The 25003-nt window shown below is 40.9% G+C and overlaps 1 protein-coding gene across 1 annotated transcript; it reads left to right on the top strand.

The window, feature by feature from the left end:
• The first annotated feature begins 10194 nt into the window (after positions 1–10194).
• Positions 10195–17535, top strand: KRT39 (keratin 39). Its single transcript, XM_041000789.1, has 7 exons — positions 10195–10644; positions 12906–12988; positions 13623–13779; positions 14426–14587; positions 14692–14817; positions 16107–16327; positions 17277–17535. Exons 1-7 carry the CDS (start codon positions 10195–10197, stop codon positions 17533–17535), a joined length of 1458 nt encoding a protein of 485 aa, XP_040856723.1.
• Positions 17536–25003: the final 7468 nt, after the last annotated feature.

The following is a 25003-nucleotide window of genomic DNA, read 5'->3' as shown; positions in this document are numbered from 1 at the left end:
CAGCACACTATGAGGCCAAGATCCAACCTCCTCAGAGTGTTAAGGGATGTGTTTAAAAATGGATGAAAAAGTGGCAGAGGACAAACGCTTGCCCATAGAAAAGTTCTAGCATATTCTGAAGATGCAGAACAGAAGAAGGATCAAACTGGGGCTTCCTTGTATACCTCTTCTACTAAAATGGGCATTCAAGAACATGCCTAAGGTGGCAAAATGCAAAAGATTGAAAACATTCAACATTACTGCTACAACATGCATGATACAGCACTTGCAGTCCAGAGTTGGAACAGGCTTACATGCAAAGCTGTCTGCAAGGGGTTTTCTACAGATTGTAATGTGTGTAGGGTGACCTTGAACATGTGATTCCATGGTTCAGCATTGGTTCAACATTAATTTCCTCACCTCTGCCCCAGGCTCTCCTGTAATCCCTGTTCTACAAAGCGTACAACAAACAACACTTGTGAGCAATGCTCAGCCTACGTTCTCTGCACAGTTGAAAACTGCCACACGTGAATGTCACACACGCAGCACGGTGCATGCGGACGGAGAAGCCAGGAGATGGGGCTTCAGTGGTGGACAGATCGAAACCAGAAACACAAGGCTAGAGGCCTTTGTAGCCTGCATTTACTAAGCACCCATGAATAGTTCTGCTTCATAATTTTCTCTCCTCCCAAGTCATTTTAGTATTCTAGGAGCTCCTAGAGCTTTCTTGCTAAGCTCCAAATAAAATATATTACATTGCTTCAACAGGGGAAATACAACTTCATGGCTTCCTGCTTTTAATACAAAAGCCAGAGGAATTGTCTAAACCCACAATCACAGTTTGAGTTTGCAGAAACTCTGGTTGAAGATATTTTTAATCGCTCAAATACAAATAGATTAAATTCGTGCAAAATGTCCCCTGCCATGGGAGATAGTTGTTTGTATCTTCTGAAGACAAAACTTAGTAATACAATAAACTGGAGTGGCACTATTATGATTCCACTTATCCGGCTTCAAGTTCAAGCCCTGCTACTGCCTCCAGCTTCTTCCTAACAATGGAAACCCTGGGAGGCCCCAGGGATGATTCAAGCAGTTGGGTCTCTGTTACCTCTATAGGAGATCTGGACTGAGTTCCCAGCTCCCAGTATTTGAGTTAAGAGCCAACAGATACATGTCTGAATAGCTCAATATTTTGAAAATATATCTTTTTTTAAGTATCAACTATATAACGTATTTTATTTATTATAAAAGTGCTGATTTGTCTTTTTTTTATAAAAGACACATTAAAGGAAGAAAATTCATATGTAATACCATCTCTCTATCACCATCCCTCCAACCCCCATCACACAATCACTTAATATTTGGGAAGAACTTCTCTCCAGCTTGTCTTCTTACAACAGGTTTCACCACTTAGGGGTAATCACACTTGCAGAGATAAACAGTTGTGTGATTTTTTTCATGATGTCATTTAAGCATTTTCAGTCCTAATAAAAACACAAAATTATCTTGTGACCATCATTTTTGTAGTGGAATAAAATTATCATAAGGCACAGGAATCTGAAACTGAAGATTTAGATAATAAGAACAATTAGGAACATAACACTTAAAAGCAAAGAACTTGAGCTTCCAAAGACATTAAGTGGATTTACATTCCTTCCTACCCCTGCTCTGTATAGCTAAAATTACTGGAAAGTACAAATAAAAAAATATAAGTAAGATTCTGAAAAGTGAAGGAATAAACAGACAACTATACAGATCTGTGGACTCAAATTACAACATAAAGGTGACAAAGATTTTTGAATCATCTGGCAAGAATTTTGAAGCATCCTATTAAAAATGTTCCAAAATGCAGAGTTCCAATGATCTGTTGCAACAAATGAAAGAGAGGGAAAATCTAACAAAGAATAATTGAATGAAAACTTCAGAACTGAACAAACAAAACTGAAACACCAACTACAATTGATGGGCTCAACAGCAGAGTAGAGGAAACCAGTGACCTTGCCAACGAGATAAAAGCTATTCCCAAAACTGAAAAACAGGGAGAACAAAATCTGAAGAAAAAAAAAAATGTCAACAGGGCCTCAGGGAACTCTAGAACTATGTCAAAACAGCCAGCACTTGGGCAGCACCATGGCATAGTGGGCTAAGCCTAAGCCTGCAGTGCTGCCATCCTACATGGACACCAACTCGAGTCCTGGCTGCTCTACTTCCAATTGAACTCCTTATTCATGGCCTGGGAAGAGCAGCAAAGAATGACCTGAGTTCTTGGGCACCTGCAGCCACATAAGAGGCCCAGAAGAGACTCTAGGCTCCTGGCTTCAGATCATGATAGCCATCTGAGGAATGAATCGGAGGACAGAAGCTATCTCTGTCTCTCATTCTCTCTACATAATACCTGCCTTTTAAATAAATAATATTTTAAAGAAAAGAGCCAACGTCCATGCCATCAGAGTCCCACAGGAGAGGAGAAAGAGTGGGACTCAAAATGCATTTGAAGAAATACAGGCTGAAAATGTTTCCAAGCTTGACAAAAGATAAAAGCCTACAGATTCAGAAAGTTAAGCAAACCCTTTTAAAAAAAAAAAATGATAAATACTAGTCACATCAAACTTCTGAAAACAAAAAAAGGGGGAAACCATGAAACCAGTGAGAAGAAATGACACTTAACCAATAAGAGAAAAAGAGTTTGAATGATGGCAGACATGTCACCATAAGCAATAAACAAATATCTTCAAGATGTCAAGGTTATCATACTAAGTGACAAAGAGCATCTTCTAGGGTCAAGTACTATTTGGATGACATTATTGAAATGCCAACGCTAAAGAAATGGAGGATAAATAAGTGTAGCAGGAGGGAGATCTCTGTGATGCCTGAAGCTGCATCTTTGATGCCAGGACTTGGTGGCTACAAGAATCCCTACTCATGAAGGAAAAAAAAAAAAAGTATAACAACTAAGCCCTCACAGTGTTCCAGTGTCCATTTCCTTGTTTGACCAAAGTACCATAGGTAAGATGTAACTATTGGAAGAAACTAGGGGACAAAGGACTCCATTGTTGCTTCTTGACAAAACTCCTGTCAATCTTTAATTATTCAAAATTTTAGGTTTCAGAAAATGATGATGAGATAAGCTAGAGAAGAGGTCCCATCTTCACTTCCCTACCTCTCTCTCTTGAACACACTCAGAAACAAAGTGCATATCATGAAAACAATTCATCAAAGGGCCAAATTTCAGATACAAAATGCCATGCTGCATGTTTTTATATAGTATTTTTACAAAGTACATTTTGAATTTAACAACTTTAAGAGTTAGAATGCTCAAAATAAAAATTTCCTAGATGGAGAAATCCATAAAGATTGCTTAAACACCACCATTCGTCACTCTGACAAAGAAATTGAAAATAAATGTTAACAAGGTGCAATAGTATCATAAATCAGGCCCTTAGGAAGGTTTCATAATATAAACCTGATGGATTGTTCACCCACCTGAAGGGCACCTTTGCCATGTTTTCTTTTCTACCTTTATTAAGACTATGGGGGGAAAAGTATGTTTTAGTTTAATAGCTTTCTCGGCATCTGTTAATAATTCCCAATGAACTATGTCCAAACTTCCTATCAGAAAGATACACATGACTTCCTCCTTTGAGATATGACATTTTTTCATCAGTTAATTAAACTATTGGTATTTGAGGAAGTAAGAATATCCTTGACCTTACATAAAATTAAGGTGGAACCAGAATGGGGGGAAAAAATCTATAATAAAAGATGACCATTTAGGGAGGCTGCTGAGGGTCATGTAGTTGGGATTAATGACCTTAAGGTGTGAACAGGACAACGCCTCTGCTGGCAAGGCTGCAAGGAGCTCCCAGGTGAATGGCAAGGCTTGGTGGATGCCTTTCCAACCACATCAATGCAGTTTCACCCCCTTTTTACATGAACACTCAGCTACCCCTTTTAAAAAAATCCTGAAATTTGTTGAGCATTGTTGTTTGCCCTTGTGAGATGGTCTCTGTAACTGATGTGAGTTTAGGAATTAATGTCATTAATAACATGTTGGTGAGTGGGCCTTTAACAATTTTTGTTGTCTTGGCCATTCCCATGACCCTTTGGCTAGAGGAACTCAGGAATATTTGTACAAACATTATAAAACATGCCTCCAAACTGATTAAGGGGTTGTAAAACCTGTACTTGTGTGGGATTTATGTTTGAAGTTTTTTGTTTCTGATCTTTGTTTTTTCCTTTATGATTTATTTTCTCCTTTGAATGATGAGATAAGATGTAGAAAGAGAAATGCAGTAGGAATATATTACTGATTAATATGTGTTGCCAGCCAAAGAATTCCTAGGCTGCAAGATCAGAATGAATAATGGCCTGCTTTAAAGTAAAATGATTTGCAGAATTATGTTTGAAAACACCCACTTGACCCTGAAGTTAAAAAGTTTGTGCAAAACCTGTGAAAATTTCTGTATTAATAAAGGAGACAGCTTTCTTGAGTTGTCCATCATGATTACTGAGCCATAGTGGTCTGTATCTCCTTTCTCTCCAACTCTACACATCCTGGTGGAGCTCCGAACTCAGCTGCAGGAGCCCTCAGGTTACCTTCAGCCCTCCACATCTGTTTTTGAAGAGCATTTTACTGAACATTGTTACAAAATAGAGGTTCATTCCAGATCCAAGCTTTTCTTGTATTTATTTTTCTCATATTTTTCTTCTATGTCTCCAAATGGTTGGATCAGGGACAGGAGTTTCAAGCTTTCTTGCTGTTAATTCACTTGGGCAGGCCAAATGACCTTTCCTTTCCAGCACATATATATCCTTCATATATATATGATATATATCACATATATATGATATATATATGGTTATATGATATATGTGATATATATGATATATGTGATATATATCATATATATCTTCCAGCACAGATATAAAAGTTCTAAAATTCAAAGGGCATTATATATGCATTTACTTTAACAGTATTGTACTAATTTAACTATAATTGAATTATTAATTCATATGTATATTTGTAAGTCTGGTGCTTCAAAAATTATTCACCAAAATTATTGTTGTTTTTTTATATCTTTATTTTTTAATTGTTAATAACATTGTATTATATGATACAGTTTTATAGGTGCTTGGATTTCCCCCGCTCCTCCCACAACCCTCCCCCCATGGTGCATAACCACAGTTCAAGTTCAGTTGAGATCCCTTCATCGCAAGCACATACCCAGCGTTGAGTCCAGCATCTTATTGCCCTGATAACTTTAACAGCTTCTTGGGGAGGCCTTCCCTGGTCTGAAGGCAAAGCTAACAGAGTAAAATCCCGGTCAGTTATGATTTAAAATCACTGTGTATTCTATGGTTGGCCAAGCATCCCATAACAAATTAAATCATGTTGATGATAAATCAAGATTAAACTGCACACAAAGAATAAGAACTTCAACCATTCAAAGTCTTACATTTCAAACAAGTTTTGAGTAACTTTCCTCCAAACTGCAGACATTCCAACTTGTTTTTCTCCCCTTTCATTTTTATTTGAATGCAGTATTCAGAATAATTGTGAAAAAGAGCCAATATTTCCTAATTTAACCTGAGTTAGAGTATGCAACAATACAGTGTTTGGGATTTCATTTTCTCACCCTTTTCAAGAGCCAATCATCAATATTTTTGAGAATTTACAGTATAGAAGGCGCAATCAAGCATACATAAAATACCATCCCCTCTTCTGAGGAGTTCACGTTCAAATAAAAAACACACATCTTAAAGTAGCATTTTTGTTTGTTGTTTTCTGCAAAGTACTAAGGAAGTATTCTGGAGGGTGAGCTTTGGGTGTAGCTTGGTGTCATCACTGTTTAGAGAATACAAGAAGAGAAGGAGGAACGACTTTAAAAGCAGATAATGCCACAACATTCAAGGATGAGCAGAGTTCACAGGGAGAATGCCACAATCTCATCGCCTGGGAGAGACCTGCTTCAGTCAATAGGATGAGGGAAATAGCATGGGTGTCTCGAACAAACAGGAATGGCTGACCTCAAGACAGAAACTTTAAAAGGGAAGGGAATCCTGTGCTAACAAGAAAAGTAAAAACCAGAACTTTAAAATTTCTTGATACAGTATGAACTGCCTCAGCAAAATTTTGAAGAACCCTAACTTTTTGTTAAGAATGTCATAATTGTACAGGCTGTAATAGTTCATTTGACAAGTTGGCCAGTAACTTCCCTTAGTATTACAAAAAGTTAAAATCATTAGTCATCTTAAAGAACTAACAAGCACAAAAATTCCTTACATTCTGGGTTTGTTTTATAAAACCCACCATGAGGGCCCTCGTGAAAACTGGCCTCAATGCTCGCCTGCAAGAATTTATAACTTAGGAACTCACGCCTCTCAGGGTACATTATTTAGTACAGTTATGTGTCACTTTGTAATGCTGAAAATGCATGACTAGAAAATTTCATCTTTGTGTGAACACCAGAGTGCATACTTACACAAACGTAGAGGGTACTAAAAGTATCCTTTCAATGCAACAAGATATGTGGCAAAACCAAAATATATGGGGCTCTTTCTGGTATGACTTGGCCTGCTGCTCATGGTAAACTGTTCACATACACATGTAAATATGTGTAAAACTATATTTTCATAAGTAAAAGTAAACTCTAATGAAATAAAATATAACAGAAAAATAGTAACAGCAATTGATTAGCAAGTACTAGACACTGTACATAATTGTATTACTACACTTATAGCACAGTAAGTTTGTTCAAAGCAGTCACTACAGTAAGTGAGTAACGTATTGTAAAACAGCATTACGATGACTCTGGCTTCACTAAGCCATGGAAATTTGAGCTCCAGTATAATTTTATGGAACACCATCATGTATGTAGTCCACAGTGCAGACCAAAACATCACCAAACTGCGCATGACCCACTTTTGCAATTCATGTAGTCCAGGCTCTATGGAGGCAAGTGTTTCCCAAAGCCCAACCTTTCTCTATCTTGAACACAAAGAAGCAACACCCAGAAGGCAAAAGTTGCTTTCCTGGAGGAAGTGCTTCATGGTAAAGGCAAGACATGTTTTAGGGTCAGGTAACGATCGTGCTCCCTGGGAAAGTTAATCAAGGAGCAAAGACAACATGAAAGAGGAGAGAAATGGGGAGTGGAACTGATGAATCATGGCCCCGCTGGAATCAAAGGAGAATCAGCTCAACAATGCAAGGAGGCAGGCCATGGCAGGGAGGACCAGGTCTGCCTGTAGAAAATGAAGTTGAAACATTACATAGCTTCTAGACTTCTTTCTGATTCTGAAAGGGATGTATTCATTTGTGCAACTGACATAAAATAATGAGGAAGATAATAATCACCAATAAGTGTAACAAAAAAATCCACTGTTAACATCTTGATACATTTTTTCTCAGTTGTTTTTACATATTTTCAAAATTATGAGCTATTTCAAAGAATGTTATTTTAGGGAGTCAAATTGATCGATTTGTATGGTCTCCTGATTTCGAGTCATTGCTACAAAATGTCACAAAGGCCTGCCTCACTCTGCATTTGTAAAATAATTGTTTTCTCTTAGCACACTTCTGATTTCCATTTAAGTATAGGAATAAAGGTAGCTACATGACTGTATCAAATCTTAGTTTATTTTATGGGGGTTTATGTTTATATAAAATTTTCATGCAATAAAATGCATCCATTGGAGTGTGGGAAACACATGTACTCCTGTTGTTGCCCAGGTCAAGATAATGAGTACCAAAGTATAGAATATCAACCTTCAAAGTCCATCTACTACATGCACACAGACACACGTACAGAAGCAACCACCATATTGATATTTAGCACTGTGATGAGTTTTGCTTGTTCTTAAAGCTATACACATAATCAGACTGCTTGTTCTCCTTTGTACCTGACTTCCTCAAGTTCCACGTGTTCTTGCTATTCACCCAAGTTTTTGCAGATATCAGTGGCCCAGTCTTTATTGTAGAATACTGGTCACTGTAAAAGCATGAGATACTTGGTGGCCCATTATCCTGTTTATGAGCAGTTTGGTTATTTCCATTTTGGCACTATTAATAATCCTGCTGCTATAAGCATTCTTGTGCAAATCAGTCTATGTCTGTAAATATGTATTGCCCTGTGGCATACACTTATGTACAAAAAACTTAAAAGCAAGGGGATTTCAAATCGTTCATGGGAAGAGCAGTATTGGGGGAACTATTTGCAACACTGGCATCCCTTTTTTTTTTTCTTCTTTTTTATTGTTATTAACATTGTATTATGTGATACAGTTTTATAGGCACTGGGGATTCCTTAGGAGTGCTGGTTCACATCTCAGTGGCTCCACTCCAAATCCAGCTCCCTGTTAATGCACCTAGGAAAACAGCAAAAGGTGAGTCAAGTGTTTGGGCCCCTGCCCCCACGTGAGATACCTGGAAGAGGCTCTTGGCTCATTGTTTTGGTCTGGCCCAGCCCGATTCTTGTGGCCAATTGAGGAATTTGGAGAATGGATCAGCAGATGGAAGATTCTCTCTCCTCTCTCTGTAACTGTGCCTTTCAAATAAAGTAAATCCTTTTTTTTTAAAGTTTCTGGAAATTAAATTAGTACAAAAATGTTTAAAGAAATATGTAAATTTTCCCTCATTAATCTTGGAAGCCTTTTGTATGCATTTTAAGAGAATTTTCCTTCCTAATTTATTTTCTCATGGGACTTCAGAATATGCAAAATCATTGAAAAAAAGATAAATTTGGGGAAGATCTCAATACATTTATTGAGATCTAAGTTGTATTGACCTAAAGACAACTGCCATTTTTACAAACTTGAATGCTGTATTTCTGTCGTAGAATGTGAAATATATTTCCAGTTATTCTAGTTTTTTGTTCTTCTGTATATTTCTAAAGATATTTTTTGTATATTTCTTCTCTATATTCCTAAAGATCTGACATCTTCCTAACTCAATTTATTGCTGCCTATTTCTTTTGTGCTGAAGCTGCTGAAAACTGTAGGATTGTTTTCCTTCTATGGTATAACATGCAGCAGCATGAGTCCCCAGAACCTGTGACAGTTAGGCTATATGGTAAAGAAGAAATAAGGGTGCTCAACAGCTGACTTCGAAACAGAAGGTTACTTTTACCCTGGATTACCTGGGTGGATCCAATGTAAGCCTAAGGACCCTTCACTTGAAACCACATAGTACTTGTCACCAAAGTGTGATCTGAGAAAGACTCCAGCAATTCTGTGGTTCTAAAGACAGAAGGCAACCTGAACCAAGCATGCAGATAGTCCCTGGAAGCTGAAAAAGGCAAGAACATCCTCTCTCTGTGGACTTTCATAAAACATCAAGATCAGTAACTTTCCTAAGAACATGAAGAGTGATATTACTCAGAAAGACATATCTTTCAACAAATATTTAAACACCAAATATAAACCAACATGGTGACAAAATTTTAGCTAATGTCACACCACAAGCAGACACTGAGCACTAAACATGTGACAGAGGCTTTGGAAACCAAGAGGTTCCCAGCTTCTTCTTCAAGAGATTTCTTGTGAACAAGCAAACCCTATGTGTAAAGTTAATACATTGATCCAGCAAGTAAGAGAGTCTCATATTAAATCAACATTTCATCCATGCTTACAATGTCCTAACAGAGAAAATGGGGAAATTCGTTGGGCAGCACAAAATAAGACACAAACTTCTAAACCCACCAATACTTATTAGATACTAACAGTTTCCCTTTCCTAGGTAAGAAAGGAAAGAAGGATAGACTCCTTCCTGGCCAAGCTGAGGGCCAGGTGGCTAGGTCAACAAGGACTTAATGAACTTAATGTGCTCACACCTGCTTACTAATGGCTGCTGTTTGGATGGTGACACAGTTCTTTTGAAGGCATACTGCGAAGCTCTGGATCCAATGAGAAGTAGTAGTTGGGATGGGTAATAACTTAGTAACCGTCTAAATGCTCATTTTTATGAGACAAGTAACTCTTCTCAGGCAAGTAAAAAGCAGACTAATGAGATGTTCCTACAGGATTTGATATAAACCTTAGAGAAGAAAACATCCCATCTGCTGTGACACCACCTAGAGGAGAGGCTATATAAGCACTTCAAAGACACAAAGCTGACAGGCTTGGGGTTTACACTCAGTGGAAGTTGTTTGAGCTGATGACCACAGACTTTGCAATCCTGGTGACCACAGACTCTGAAGGAACTTAAGCCGGACACACACCATGGATACCAAGGGCCGTGCAGCAACTACTGCTTCTTCTTCAGCCTCATGCCAAAACCACTCTAGGATTACTAATGTTATCCATTCCAACAACACCTGCCACCGTGGTGGTTCTAAGGCCAACAGCTGCCGTGTTCTGAGAACTGTCCAGGTCCAGGGTTGCCATCCTCCTCCTTGTTTTTGTCGCAGACCCATGTACCTGGTAAAGAACTTCAGTGCCTGTCCTCTAGATGACTGGGATTGCTGTGGTGAAGGCATCAACAGTCATGAGAAAGAGACCATGCAAATCTTGAACGACCGCCTGGCTAGCTACATGGAAAAGGTGCGAATGCTGGAACGAGAGAATGCCAAGCTGGAGGCTCAAATCCAGGAAGAGTGCAACAAAGAGCTCCCTGTCTTGTGTCCCGATTACCTCTCCTACTATTCAACCATTGAAGAGCTCCAGCAGAAGGTGAGATGTTTCAACAAATTTTACACGCATCAGAGATAAACAGATAAAAAGATAGACAGACTTTCTTTTTTAGTTTTATGACTTTTTAAATGAACATATGGGTTTGTAGCAACAAACATAAAACAGAAGTAAATTTGAAGTTCTTGCCTAACACAAGGATACTAAAGTTACGATATCGGGAATAGATAATTTCCTGCACTGGCAAATGTATGAAAGTTTCTTTTGCTTTGTCTTCAATACTGAGCAAGCAAATTCAGTCTGCGTTTGCTTCACTCCACTAAGTTAATTTGAGCTTTATCAGAAACACTAGCATCTCAGGTGGAGAAGGGGAATGGAGCCTTAAGCCAACCTTCAGAGGGCCATGGAGGAGGCGTCTGTAGTGCAGAGTACCACCTGTGCTTATTTGAACATAGGCTCTTTCACACAAACTTATTTTTATTTTTAAAGAGTTTTTTATTTTTATTGGAAAGTCAGATACACAGATAGAAGGAGAGACAGAGAGGAAGATCCTCCATCCATTGATTCACTCTCCAAATAGCCACAACAGCCAGAGCTGAGCCATTCTGAAACCAGGAGCCAGGAGTTTCTTCCAGGTCTCCCAGGCGGGTGCAGGGTCCCAAGGCTTTAGACCGTCCTCAACTGCTTTCTCAGGCCACAAGCAGGGAGTGGAATGGGAAGCAGGGCTGCTGGGGTTAGAAAGAACCAGCACCCATATCGGATCCTGGCACGTGCAAGGTGAGGACTTTAGCTGCTATGCTATCATGCTGGCCCTTCCACAACTTTAAATCTAAGACTCTAGAAGACCTGAAAAGCAATGTGAATTGATGGTAGCCAAGCAATGGTTATTTGTTCAATAGTAATATTTTTGGTTCTTTTTATGCTGATTTTTAAGAGGTAAAGATAACTAAAGACAGATAGATGGACATATGGAAGGAAGGAAGGAAAAAAATACAGTAAGGTATAAAGGAAGAGGGAGAGAGGAGAGGAGGTGAAAAGGAAGAGAAGGAGAGAGGGTCAGAGGGAAAGGGGAGGAGAGAGGAAGAGAATGAAAGAAGAGCAGAGGGGTGAAGAAGAGGGGAGGAAAGGGAGAAATGAAGAGAGGAAGAGGGGGAGAGGAAGAAGGGAAGAGGAAGGGGAGAGAGAGAGAGGAAAAGAGAGAAAAGGAGGAAAGGAAAGGGAGGGGAAGAGATGGAGAGAGATGGGATCTGCTGGCTCTCTCTAAATGCCTAGATTGGCTCCTGGCTATGGCCGAAGATGGGAACCAGGAAATCACTAGGGATTCCCCACACAGAGAGCAGAGACAACTCCTTGAGCATCAGCAGGAGCCAGAGTCAGGATCCTGTGCCAAGACTGAGACCCAGGCACTCCAACTGTAGGTGTGCAAGCTTCTTAATTGCTAGGACAAATGCCTGCCTCTAACATTTTTTTGGAAAGGAAAACTCTTCAGTGGAGATAATCATCTGAAGGCAGTATTCAGAATTTTACAGGTTTCCCTTTTTCCAGAGATGTAATCTGCCATTATAAGTAATGCCAAGCCAAGACATATTAAGGGTCAATTGCTATCATTTCTTTAACAAAGATAGTAAGATGGGGGTCTGATAAAATTTTGTTTCGACAAGTTTCTAGAGTTTTATTTTTATCTATTTAGCAACCATCACCGCCCTTTTTCTCCTTTTGTGCTCATTTTATCAACTCCTTATATTGTTGTTTAAAGGTTAACCCTGGGTATGCAACTTGGAATAACATATTGCGGCTGCACATCTGGATTTACCCAGTTTCATTTGTTAAACAAATATTAACAGAGAACTAGCAACAATGTGCCAGACATTGTCCTAAACTCTGGGAAAATACATGTGAACTTCAAAAAGTTCATGGAAAATGTAATGAAAAGTAAGTTTATTTAGCTGCAGAAATATTTTGAAATCTGTGTTTGGATTTCTCCTACTCAATATTTCTCATGGACTTTTTGAAGACCCCTATTATTGGTAAAGTTAAAAAAAAAGATCCACTCAAGGGTATCATGTTTTACTACTACACTAGTTTAACAGAAAAATATGTACTAAGATTTTTATCTAAGGAATGTTTTGCTGATCATGTGGGACAACAAGAACACTTTCCAAGTCTTCCTGGGCACTGCTAAAAAGCTTATGAGAACTCTAACTGGCCTCCCCCAACACATGAAACATACACACGCCCCTTGGTTCTTACACAAGGAGATCCTGGTGTTAGTCTTATTTGTGTGTACAATTTCTTAATTCTAGATCTTGTGCACCAAGGCTGAGAATTCCAGACTGGTCTCACAAATTGACAACACCAAACTGGCTGCAGATGACTTGAGAGCCAAGTAAGCCTGCTCAGCACTGTCCCTGGTGACAGAACCTACCCTCAATCTGCCCTCAACACTCCCAATAAGATAATCCCCAAACGTACTAACCCTCCTGCCTCACACCATGTTGGCCCTAACCCAGAGAAGGCTTTCAATGTCGGTTATTAGTAGTAAACATTCACAAGTATGCAGTACTGACAGCTTCTAACACATGAACCCATCTGAGAACTTGTACAATAGCTCAGTAAAATAGATAGGGCTGATATATTTTTATCCCATTTGGGATGAGAAAACTGTTTTCAAGAGTTTACATAACTTTTTACAAAGGTATACAATCCATTAAGGACAGGCCCAAGCTTTCAGAGTCCTAGTCCAATGCTGCTCTCACACTTGCAGTGCCATTAAGGCACAGGAAGGAGGAGAAATCCCCGCCTCTCAAAGACCAGTAATACAGCACCACTCTGGCAATGAATTTAGGAATAAAAGCAAGTGATCATATTTATGAAACGCTTTCTCCTCTAAAGAGAATAAAAGTCTCAGTAGAAATACACTCAATGAGAAACCAGGAGGAAAAGGGAAAAGGACATTCTACTTGGCTTGGGATGCTCCATCTACTCTTCAGTATCTTTCTTTCCATGCCCGGTTTTTCAAGGTACGAAACAGAGGTGTCCCTACGGCAGCTGGTGGAGGCAGACACCAACAGCCTACGGCAGATCCTGAATGCACTGACCCTGGCCAAGGCTGACCTGGAGGCGCGAGTCCAGTCTCTGAGGGAGGAGCTTCTCTGCTTCAAAAACAACCATGAAGAGGTTAGAAAAATGCTAAGAGAGTCAGAATTAGCTAAGCCTCTGAACACTGCATCGGTTCCCTTGAGTTTCACCTAAAGTGGGGAAGGGATGGAGAGGGGATTTGCCACTGGACACTACCCTGTTAACACTGACCACCGGTTTGACATATTTCAAATCTATTAGCTAAAACACTGAAGTCGCATGGCTGAAAAAAACCTTCGCAGATTGCCCCGGCTTCCCCATGAGAAGAAAGCAATCTCATGTTCCTATCCCCACAAGTTTTCCATCTCTTTGTAGGCATCCTAACACAAACTTGTACTACTTCCTTTTGGAAAACTATTGGTACAGTATTGCCACCACAGAGACTAGGTTGTTTCATAAATTCCACATCTAGGCTGCTTTTCCCATTATTCATCCCAAGAAATTACCTAAACTCTTTGGAACTTTAATCCTGCTGGTCAACTCCTTTTAATGTTTTTATATATTTGAACACATAGTCATATAAGAAATAGCCTTCAGCCATTTTATAACATCTCAATAACACCTATAAATCATGTATAGGTGTATTTAAGGCACAATTAAGCCAAGTTATTGCTGTTAGACTGAAACAGGAGTGCAAGGGGATCATCTACTCATTGAATAACTTTAAATCTATTTCATTCTATAGGAAGTGAATTCCTTACAGTGCCAGCTTGGGGACAGACTCAGTATTGAAGTGACCGCTGCCCCTTCTGTGGACCTAAACCAGGCTCTACAAGAAATGAGATGTCAATATGAGTCCATCATGGAGACAAACCGTAAAGATGTAGAACAATGGTTCAACACGCAGGTGGGGAGAGTAGCAAGTGAAAAAGCAAAATGATAACGTTGCATTTCCAGTCTTTACTCAAGATCATGTTTTCTTCTATAATGCACACAGTCTTTGTGTTTCAGATGGAGGAGCTGAATCAAGAAGTGGTGTCTAGCTCTCACCAGCAGCAGTGCTGTCAGAAGGAGATCATTGAATTGAGACGTACCGTGAATGCTCTGGAGATTGAACTGCAAGCCCAGCACCGAATGGTACCCAGCAAGCTGACCCAGACTAGCACAGCAAAGATGTCAACAGTCCCTTGGCACCTGGGTGTGCAAGGTTTCCCAAACTGTGTCTCACAGGACAGTTCTTTTGCTTGTCAAAGAGCCTATGGACAAAAATAAGGGGGGCTTTCTATTCATATATGCCTGGGAAATACTGGATCCAACAAAGGTTAAGTAGGGCGCCTTTCTGCAAACCTGTAAGAAGCTGAAATGCATGAAGCTTCTCCCAGGAGGGAATCCCTGGTCTCCAGCATCCCAAAACTTGCTTGCTAGTGAAGTCCCCTTTTGGAGAGCATCTCATGGTAATAGTCTGTGAGATGTACACCTTGGGAAACACCAGGAGAGCATTTTATTTTATAAGTTATCCTAGTAGGTATATAAATAATTCTATGAGGGAGGTGCAATAATTGCTAAACAAGTTTATAGATGATGCTCTGAGATGAGGATACTGGTGAGGCTCTGCGAACCAAGGTGACTTTTCCAAGCTAAATCCAAGATTAAGTTCATCATATCTAGATAGATACATTAAGTTCCTGAGGCTTTAAAGCAATTGCCTCAAATCACAAAAGAAATGCATCTGAACCAAAATTCAGATTCCAAAACCAGTACTCTAGTTGCCTCTTTTTTATTGACGAAATTACTTAAATGCTCTGATGGGACAGGTACTAAAAACACCACCCCCAAATCCTATGACTGAGAGACTCACTCAATTTCATAAACTTTAGTTGTATGAAAGTGGGATAATCATGCAAATAACAGGTTATTAGAACCTGAAATTTCACCATTATCCGTCATCTCACAGAATGATAGAGTGGGAGATAACTTTATCCACCCAAGTTTTAACATACATGTTTTACATCTAGAGGGACTGATGTAGTAACGGACTGATGTTTACAGTTAGTCACACATTTCCTTTTTAAAATCCCAACACTCCCTGAAGAAGGTGTTGTCATGATGCATTTTTAACTCATGAATATGCAATAGGCTGAAACGTTTTGCTCTCCTAAGTAGAAAAATGTGATGGAAGATTATCAGTTGGTCAAGAGTGAGGAAAAAAGGTAAAACAAAAAGGGGGGAGCAAAGAAAAAGGAGTCAAAGAAAAGCAAACTCTAACATAATTGGTAATTATATCTTTTCATTTATTTGGTCAGGAGGTAATGTGAGGGTTTGGAGACCTGTAAGTACCATCACAAAACCACTGTTTAAAATCATATAAGCAAAGACCTGGGCTAACTCTATCATCATTACAAACCCTCCTTTCTCTTCCATGGTAGAGAGATTCCCAGGCATGCATGCTGACGGAGACGGAGGCCCGCTATGCCACCCTGCTGGCTCAGATTCAGAGTCTGGTCGACAACTTGGAGGCTCAGCTGGCAGAGATTCGGAGTGCCCTGGAAGGACAGAACCAAGAATATGAGATTCTGCTGGACGTCAAGTCCCGGCTGGAGTGTGAGATTGCCACGTACCGCAGCCTTCTGGAGAGCTCCGACAGCAAGTATGTAAATAAAAAAGACTTGCCTTAAGAAAGATGCGTAAAGTCACACATGTGTGTCCTGCCTTCTGCAGCAGGGAACAACCGCTTTGATCTGGCCAGGCATGGGGAGCTGCTTTTCACACACACAGGCAGTGACTTTCAGAGATTAGCAATGGCGATCTGGTCCAAAGTTAAGTCCAAAGTTGAGCTGAGCTGCTTTAAAGGGCCGGTATACCAAACTCATTCCTCTCATGATGTTGAGCTTCTTGGAATTTTAAATGTAGTTTCAGGGGGGGATGATTACCCCAAAGAGAGACATTTCTGGTGACAGACTCTCCCCCACACCCCTAAGATAGCATCTGATTTCCATGAGGCTGAACAGGATAACCATGATCTCTTCACAAAAAAAAAAAAAAAGACTGTGCTTAGGATGAAATCCCTGATTCTCTGTGCAGTCACCAGCCCTTAATGCCAACAGTATCATGTATGTATATGTATTTCAGTATATTTTTCATGAAAGTTATTTTAAATGAATATAAACTAAGCAAACCCATAGGAACTTGCCTGGAGTATGAGCTCCTCGAAGTGATTCAGTCCAAACTCCTATCAGACTTAGTTACAAAGAGGCCTATCTCCTCCTCCTCCTCCAACCCTTCCCCAAGATAAGCGACACTCTGTTTACAGCATTCCCTATGTGGCATGTCCTTATTGTATTAGCACAACATTAATCAGAACCGGCCCCTTAAGGAGCTATGATACACCAAAGTGGCTCAAAGAAAAAGGATTATGTTTTACCAAAAGTGTTTCATGTTAACTGCTGCTTATTATAGTCCTCTAAGGCATCAAAAGGATGAATAAGCTTTTGGAAGTACGTGTTTTGAGTGGCAAGGGTTGATAAATGAGCCACTGTCATTTTTCTCCAACATCATTGGCCTCCCTCCATCACAACTAAAATTGTTTTTCTCTATAGGCTTCCCTGCAACCCATGTGCCACCAAATGTGAGCCTGCCACGTGTACGTCCTGCAAGACCAGAGCCATAGAATGCTCGTCTCCAGTCCATGTCTCCTCCGTCCCTCATGGGATCCTGAAGCCGTGCAGTGTCTATGGACCCCTGACACGACTACTGGTTAAAATATGCACCATCACCCAGGAGATTCAGGATGGGAAGATCATTTCCTCTCACGAGCATGTGCAACCTTGCTACATCACCAGACTGGCCAAAGTCTAACATCCCAAGGTGATAAAAAAAAAAAATGGCCCGTTTTCATGAGAGAGACCAATGCATGCTCCTGCCATAAAGGTTTAAGAACTCCCCACTCCCTGCAGGTATTTAGCCTCTTGCTACTACAGCTGGTCACCCCCCATGGCTAGATGGAAGGTTTCACGCTGTTCCTTCCCTGTGCAGCCACTGCCAGAATGGTAATAAATCACACGTCACTGGAAGGACTTAGCCAAGGGAGGGAAGCCTGTGTGTAGGTGCTCAGGAAGGTGACCCACGCGGCTCCACCCACACGTGATTGGCAGGCAGCTTTCCTATGTTTACTCAGGCTTGTTCATTTATCTTCCTCCTTAGAGCCAGTCAGACTGGTTCCAGGATTGCTTTTGGCCATTGGTATGTGAAGGTGAAAAGCTACAACCTTCCTTTCTGAACTCCCTTTTTAGGTAACAAAAAGAAACCCATTAAGGAACAGGTGGAAGAGAATAAGCTTTTTTTTGAAAGATTTATTTTTATTAGAAAGGCAGATTTTCCGAAAGAAGGAGACATAGTGACAAAGATCTTCCATCTACTGATTCACTCCTCAGGTAGCCGCAATGGCCAAGGCTGAGCCAATTTGAAGCCAGGAGCCAGGAGCTTCTTCTGGGTCTCCCACGCAGATGGAGAGTCCCACTTTCCAAGGCCAGAAGCAGGGAGATGGATGGGAAATGGAGTAGCCAGGACATAAACCAGTGCCCCTAGGAGATCCCAGGACTTAAAGGGAGAGGATGAACCAGTTGAATCATTGTGCTGAGCCCCCTCCCCTGCCAAGAATGAGATGGACACAAGTCTAGAACCTAATCCATCCTCCTCCTTCACCTGCTATCCCCTGCTATCTTCACAAATTTTACTTTTTTCAAGGTATTTTAAACAAAGGCTATGTTCTCCAAAAACCATGAGAGCCATGTGAAAGCTGGTAGGCTCTCCAATTTTTTGTTTTTTTAAATCAGGGATAGATTTTTGTGGCACAGCATATTAAACTGCCAACTGCAACACATGCATCCTATATGAGCATCAGTTTTGAGCCCTGGTTGCCCCACTTTCAATCCAGCTCCCTGCTAATGTGCCTGGGGAAACAGCAGAAGATGAGCCAAATACTTAAGCCCCAACTACCCACATGGGAGACCCAGATGATGTCCCAGGCTCCAGTCCCATCTGCTGCTATAGCCATTTGGGGAGTGAATCAGCAAATGGAATATTTATCGATTTATCTTTCTCCACACCCCCTCTCCTTTTGTAACTCTGTCTTTAAAATAAATAAATGCATCTTTAAAACAAACAAACAAACAAAAAACAGAAAGAGCTGTGGGCAATGCAGCTAGAGCATTTTTATGACACAGCTGAAGTCCTTTCATTAAATATTTGCTACTTCTCTTTCTATTCTTTAGGGAATGGAGATGTGTCTGACTGTCTGGGACTCTCAAGACACAACTCCCCCTGCCTCTCTCCCTCCCTGTGGTGGCAACAAAGGAAAAACAGCTTAGCTTGTCTTCATTCTGTCCATCAGACACACATGCACCTGGTTTCCACAAACTTTCCAGCTAAGTTGTACCGAATCATTTCTGTTCAGCAGTTCAAGGCAGTTCCAGTGTGAGAGGGCATTGTTTATGTCCAAACCTACCTTCTTATAGGGCTGCCACAGTGCATGTAAGGCATTCCCTAATAATCAAACACTTCCAGATGCTTCAAGCAACAATTCCAAGTCAGCCCCACAACGTGGAACCGAAAGACCTCACGTCCTGAACGTGCCACTTCCCCGCCATTACCTGAGGCACAACCTTGAACCTTCATCAACTTAATTTGTTTGTTAAATGGGGATCATGCCAACTTCAAGGAGCTGTGAAGATCAAATGAAACTGCTTATGTAATACTATTTGTACGTTGGAAAGTCCTACAGAAACTCAAGGCCACATTCATGTAAGCTTTGCTTTTAGCAACAGTCCTAGACCTAATTGTGTCATTATTACCTCATTTAAAACCTGTTGTCCATGAAATGCAATTGTCTAGTCATGATTTGGGGATTTCAATAATGTTTAACTTTTGGTTAATCCAAAAGGGAACAAGATCTCCCAAGAGCAAACTCACAGTTCTGCTCAAGGAAAAATCCTGAATTCTCAAGAGTATGTGTCAGATATCAGTGGACAACCAGAGCCCACATCAAAGACATGCCTACTGCTTAACACACCACTCAGCAATTTACTTCCTCCAAACAAGTAGTAACTTACACTAAGCAAGCAGGATGTAGAACTCCCAGGATGATGTCTCTCCTGTCAATAACTTCTCCTTCACCTGAATGGGCACAACAGGTCTGGTCGGGCTTTACCTGCATGGTATCTCCATTGCAAGATGCAAATGTGGACAGAGCCTAAGACGTGGGACTCAGAAACCTGGGGATGGAGTCCAAATCCAGCCAGTGTGTTGTTGACTGGAAGTCAAAAAGGCATAACACAGGCCTCTCCACTCTGCCACAGGAAGGATTAAATGGAATAACAAGGGTGAACAAGTCTTGTGAACTATACGGTGCTATGCAGAATCGAATCCTTATTCCCTAAAATAAATACCATGCATTTCTTTTATTTTTTTTACATTTTATTATCATTGCTATCATTTTATGATACAGTTCCATATTCCCTTATCCCCTCCCCAGTTCCCTCCCCACCCCCATCTAGTTCCTCTATATCATTACTAACATATAGTTATTCATACTCAGTCATATATCCATCATTGCAGGCATGGACAATGGCAGAGAATCCAGAATCCTATTGTCAAGATACAGTAAACAGTTTCATTGTAAGTCCATCTTTGTCTGGAAGCAGAAATGAATACCACACTGCAGCCTCACATCTAAATACCACGCATTTCTACTCACGCCTTCTTCCTTTCTGGCTGGCCCAGATAGACCCTGATACTTAATCATCAGCAACAACTGGGAAACCAAATGGTGAGAGATACTCAGTCCACTCTGAGTTCCAGTAAAGTTGAGAATTTCATAAACACACTGGACCTAGGCCAACTTTGAGCAGAGGCATCAATACCAGTCTCAGTTTATCCCAGAAATACGATGTCTTCCTCTCAAAGTTACCCACCTCTTGGTCTTCTATGACAAAAAATAAGTTATTATGAACCACGTGGTCAAGTGAGGTTTGGGTCATTCAAAAGTTTATTGAATTTTCTTGCGTGTCTTCATTGTAAAAGCAAATGTAAACCCATCTTCTGGACATGTCGAAGTATGATGAAATCTTCTAAAGGCAATAAAATGCCTGGACTTTGACTAGGAAGCTCAAGTATTCTGTACAGCTCCGGGGGAGTTCAAGGTTTTTGGTTTTCTTTTTGTTTTGTTTTGTTTTTAAATACTGAGCACAGGTCAACAGCTGTAATAGAAATGGGGCTTAGAAGGATAAAAGGGGATTCCACACAAGCATAGTTTCAGCACAGCTCTCAAAACACATGGGTCGGGACACACACGTGGTTTCTGGAGCTGAGGTCAAATCTTTCCCCTGCTTCTCACTTCATAGGTCTGAGGAGAGATGTTTTATGTAAGATTGCTTTTCTTGGGCCCGGTGCAAAACCTGGTGGCTAAAGTCCTCACTTTGCATTCGTATACCAGCTGCTCAACTTCCCTTCCAGTTCCCTGCATGTGGCCTGGGAAAGCAGTAAATGATGACCCAAAACCTTGGGACTCTGCATTCACGTGGGAGACCCGGAGGAAGCTCCTGGCTTCTGGTTTTGGATCTTCTCATCTTCAGCCATTGCGGCCACTTAGGGAGTGAGCCAGCAGACAGAGGATCTTTCTCTCTGCTTCTCCTTCTCTCTATAAATCTGCCTAATAGAAATAAATAAATCTTAAAATAGAGAGATTATTTTTCTTAGGTTTCATTTTCTCCCTCTACTTATTGCCATAGTGGTTTAAACTCTTCCAAATACAGAGGCAACCACGCATTCCTCTGCCCTCTGCCCCTCAGCCCTTCACTGCCTCCCCTCACCTCCATCCTCACCTCCATCCTAACCTCCCGATCAGCAAGCAATGTTCAGAGCAGGTTGCCCACGTGGCTTTTCTGGTGTGATCCAGAAGCTCCCAGCTTACAAAATACAGATTCCTTGGCCTTCTCCCAAACCTCTTGCCTGAGCATCTGCAAGGAGGGATCTGGGAAAACGCTAAGCAAAGTCCTATGTGTGACTGTGTGTGTGTTGAATTCAAAGCCATCGCATTGTAATTATTAGGTACTTTTTTTAGCTTTAGGATAGTGATTTCATGCTTTTTAAGCTTCTTTTTTAGATTCTAACAGTGGCTTGGCAGATTACCACTCTGACAAATAATAAATCTCCAGATATACCCACCGATTTAGAAAAATGGAGCCAGCCAATAAGCGATCTAATAAGTGTTATTCATATAACCCTCACAATGACACCATGAAGCAGCTACTACTCATGCAAAAGAGGAGGAAACTGCGGGACAGAGTTCAATGACTCACTCCATGTCACCCAATAGTGAGACTGAATTTGAAGTATTCAGATTTCCTCATGGAGGTCACAGTAGCAGGGCCTGACACATTATACACTCAGTCTCCAAAAATGGAAATAAACCACAAGAGTGACAGATTGTTTTCCAACTCTTGCAAACACCCTTCTCCAATTGCTTCTCGCCGCTCCCAGCGAGAAACCATCCCGGAATCTTTGCACCATTAATACTGATGACTCCTCATCGAGAAAGACATGGACTAGGGGAGTCCTGGAATTAGAAAGGTGGTGGCTTTTTTCATGTCAAAAATAGAGCGGCTGGGTCCCAGAGAGAAAGGAAACTGGTCCATGTTCAATGAGACAACCCAGACGTTGCCATTCCCTTCCCCACTACCTCCACAATGGCCAGCATTGGAGCAGGGTCTAATGGAGACATACTGGGCCACAAGACAGTGGCCATGGGGTGCAGCTCTCAGCAGCATCACTTGACTTCTCCGTGTCTTGGCCCTGAGTACCCACAAAGGATCATTCAGATCAGACATCCTTAGTTTCTCTTGTAAGTTTTGATATCACCTTATCACATCCAGATTTCTCATCCTGTGTCTAGAAGATAATTCTAGAAATAATATCCTCCAGTACAAGCAATGAGATGGTATCAGTAATACCTTTATATTCTTTAGAAGCCATTTAATATATGTTATTATTATGAGTTTGTAACTTCTACTTAACAAATGATGAAAAAAATATATTACTTTGCGCAGCAATGAAAGGCAACGCCTAAGTAGATTAACCAGAAATCTTTCCACTTTAATTTAAAAATCTCAGTTCTGACAATAAGATGTTTGAAGAAAAAAAAATTCTCCAAATGAGAGGTTTGGAGAAAGATTAAAAATCAGTGGAAACAGGAAAGAAGCTGTGGCCACACTGTGTTAGGGAGGATGCCAAAGCCCAGGCACTCAAGCAGCCCAGGCACAGGGTCGTGGGCTGGCCTCAGCATAAGCAAGCCCAGAATGCACAAAAGTTTCAACACTACACTCACATGTCTTTCGTAGGAAATGAATGCCTGAGCTATTTCATTGGCTGGAAATATCTGGCCAATGTGCTCATGCATGATTCACATGCTTTGTGGGAACAGCCCACGCACGCAGTTCAAATGGGAACAACCCTGTTTGGCAACCTTGTAAAGGTTTATTTTAGTTGGAATTATTCTTTCAGGTTGAACGTTGTATTTGGCGAGTTTTCTTAGGTGACACAGTTAAGCCATAAGCCACAACTCAAATAACCATAAGAAAAAATTTCATATTCCAACATTGCTAAACATTCCCAAAAAAAGCCATCCCAGTGGCAATATTTCTGAATGCCTGGGTTCTCACTCTCTCTCCTCTGGAACAACAGAATCAAGGAAACCATGCTGCTGTCTAGGAAGAGGGTATGTCTGGGATTCCCCCATCTGTCTCTTTCTATTTAAAAAAAGAAGAAGGAGAAAAGAAAAGAAAGAAGAAAATCAAGATGATCTTTCTTCTGATATCCCAACTTTTTTTAAAAGAGTTATTTTATTTTTATTGGAAAGTCAGATATACAGAGAGGAGAAGAAAGAGAGAGGAAGCTCTTCTGTCCATTAATTCACTCCCCAGGCAGTTATGATGGCCAGAGCTGAGCTATCCAAAGCCAGGAGCCTCTTCTGGGTCTCCCACACAGGTGCAGGGTCCCAAGGCTTTGTACCATCCTCTACTGCTTTCCCAGACCACAAGTAGGGAGCTGGATGGGAAGGGGGCAGCCAGGTTGTGAACTGGGGTTGGATGGGACCCCAGCATGTGCAAGGCGAGGACTTTAGCTGCTAGGCTATCACACTGGGCCTGGTATCCCAACTTCTTTGGGGGGGTCCTAAGAGAGCCAGGGGATTCCAGAGAACTGTCCTGGGGAAGTTCGTGCCCATATACACTTGGTACCTGTGACCCTCAGAGAAGCCACTTTATTGACTCAGAAAACCTAGTGAGACATCAGACCCAGTTCTGAATTATCATCCATCTATCCCTCCAGTCACGGAGTTCTCTTACATGGTCCATGGTAGTTTTATTTGACTTCACAGTAAGACTCCTTTCTGCAGCCACAGAGACAAGGTTGGGAGGTTGGTGGGAAGGGGATGGAGGCAGGGGTGTCTTTTGGGCGGTAAAGGAGAAGGGCAGTTACTCCCATGGATCAATGGAATGAGCTGAAAATCACTTGTCCCCTATTAATGAGTGTTTGTAGCACAGAGAGGACCTTTTTACTCCTACATACAAGAGGGGATAGGTAGTCCTCTATGACTGTCTACACAGAGTAAGAGATTCAGCTCAAAATGCAGTCTCTCTCTAGGTTGGAACAAGTGGCCCTTCCCGAGACCTTAGAAGAATCTAGAACACTGGCCTTCTCTGATCAAGAAACAGAATTACAGATCGACTAATAACCAGATTTAGACCAACAGGGTCTGAGTCCCAGCCCTGCCACCTACTGTGAGATCTTGGCAAAGCTACTTAATCTCTCCATCTCTAGTCCCACATCTTTAAAATGGGACTATTAATAGCACTTACTTCATGCGGTTGAGATGATGACATTAATTAGCACGTACAAAGTCCTAAAAGCATCCCTGGCACCCAACAATGTCATTATACGATTTCATTACGCTGTTTTGGAAAACTTGCATTCAACTGGCCAAATACTAGAGCAAATGAATTAATTCATTTGAGCTAACTGACAATGACACAGTCATGCTGGTGACTAATAAATATACCAGGCTGAGGATAGAATTGAGTCATACAATGGCCCAAATAAAAGCACCTGCATGTCTGACCTTTCTATCTTCCAGAATGTCATAGAAATGTTATAAATCATTATTCCAACCTTCATGCTGTTTGGCAGCCAATAGAAGTCTGCCAATGAGCACAGGGTTGCAGCAACAGCTACCAGACATCAACATTTCCAATGAGTTATTTGTAGCTTCATT

The sequence above is a fragment of the Ochotona curzoniae genome, unplaced genomic scaffold (assembly GCF_017591425.1).
Source record: "Ochotona curzoniae isolate NIBS_2020 unplaced genomic scaffold, NIBS_Ocur_1.0 scaffold_2453, whole genome shotgun sequence".
In the NCBI taxonomy this organism is placed as follows: domain Eukaryota; kingdom Metazoa; phylum Chordata; class Mammalia; order Lagomorpha; family Ochotonidae; genus Ochotona; species Ochotona curzoniae.
This window is presented reverse-complemented; position numbering and strand designations above follow the sequence as displayed.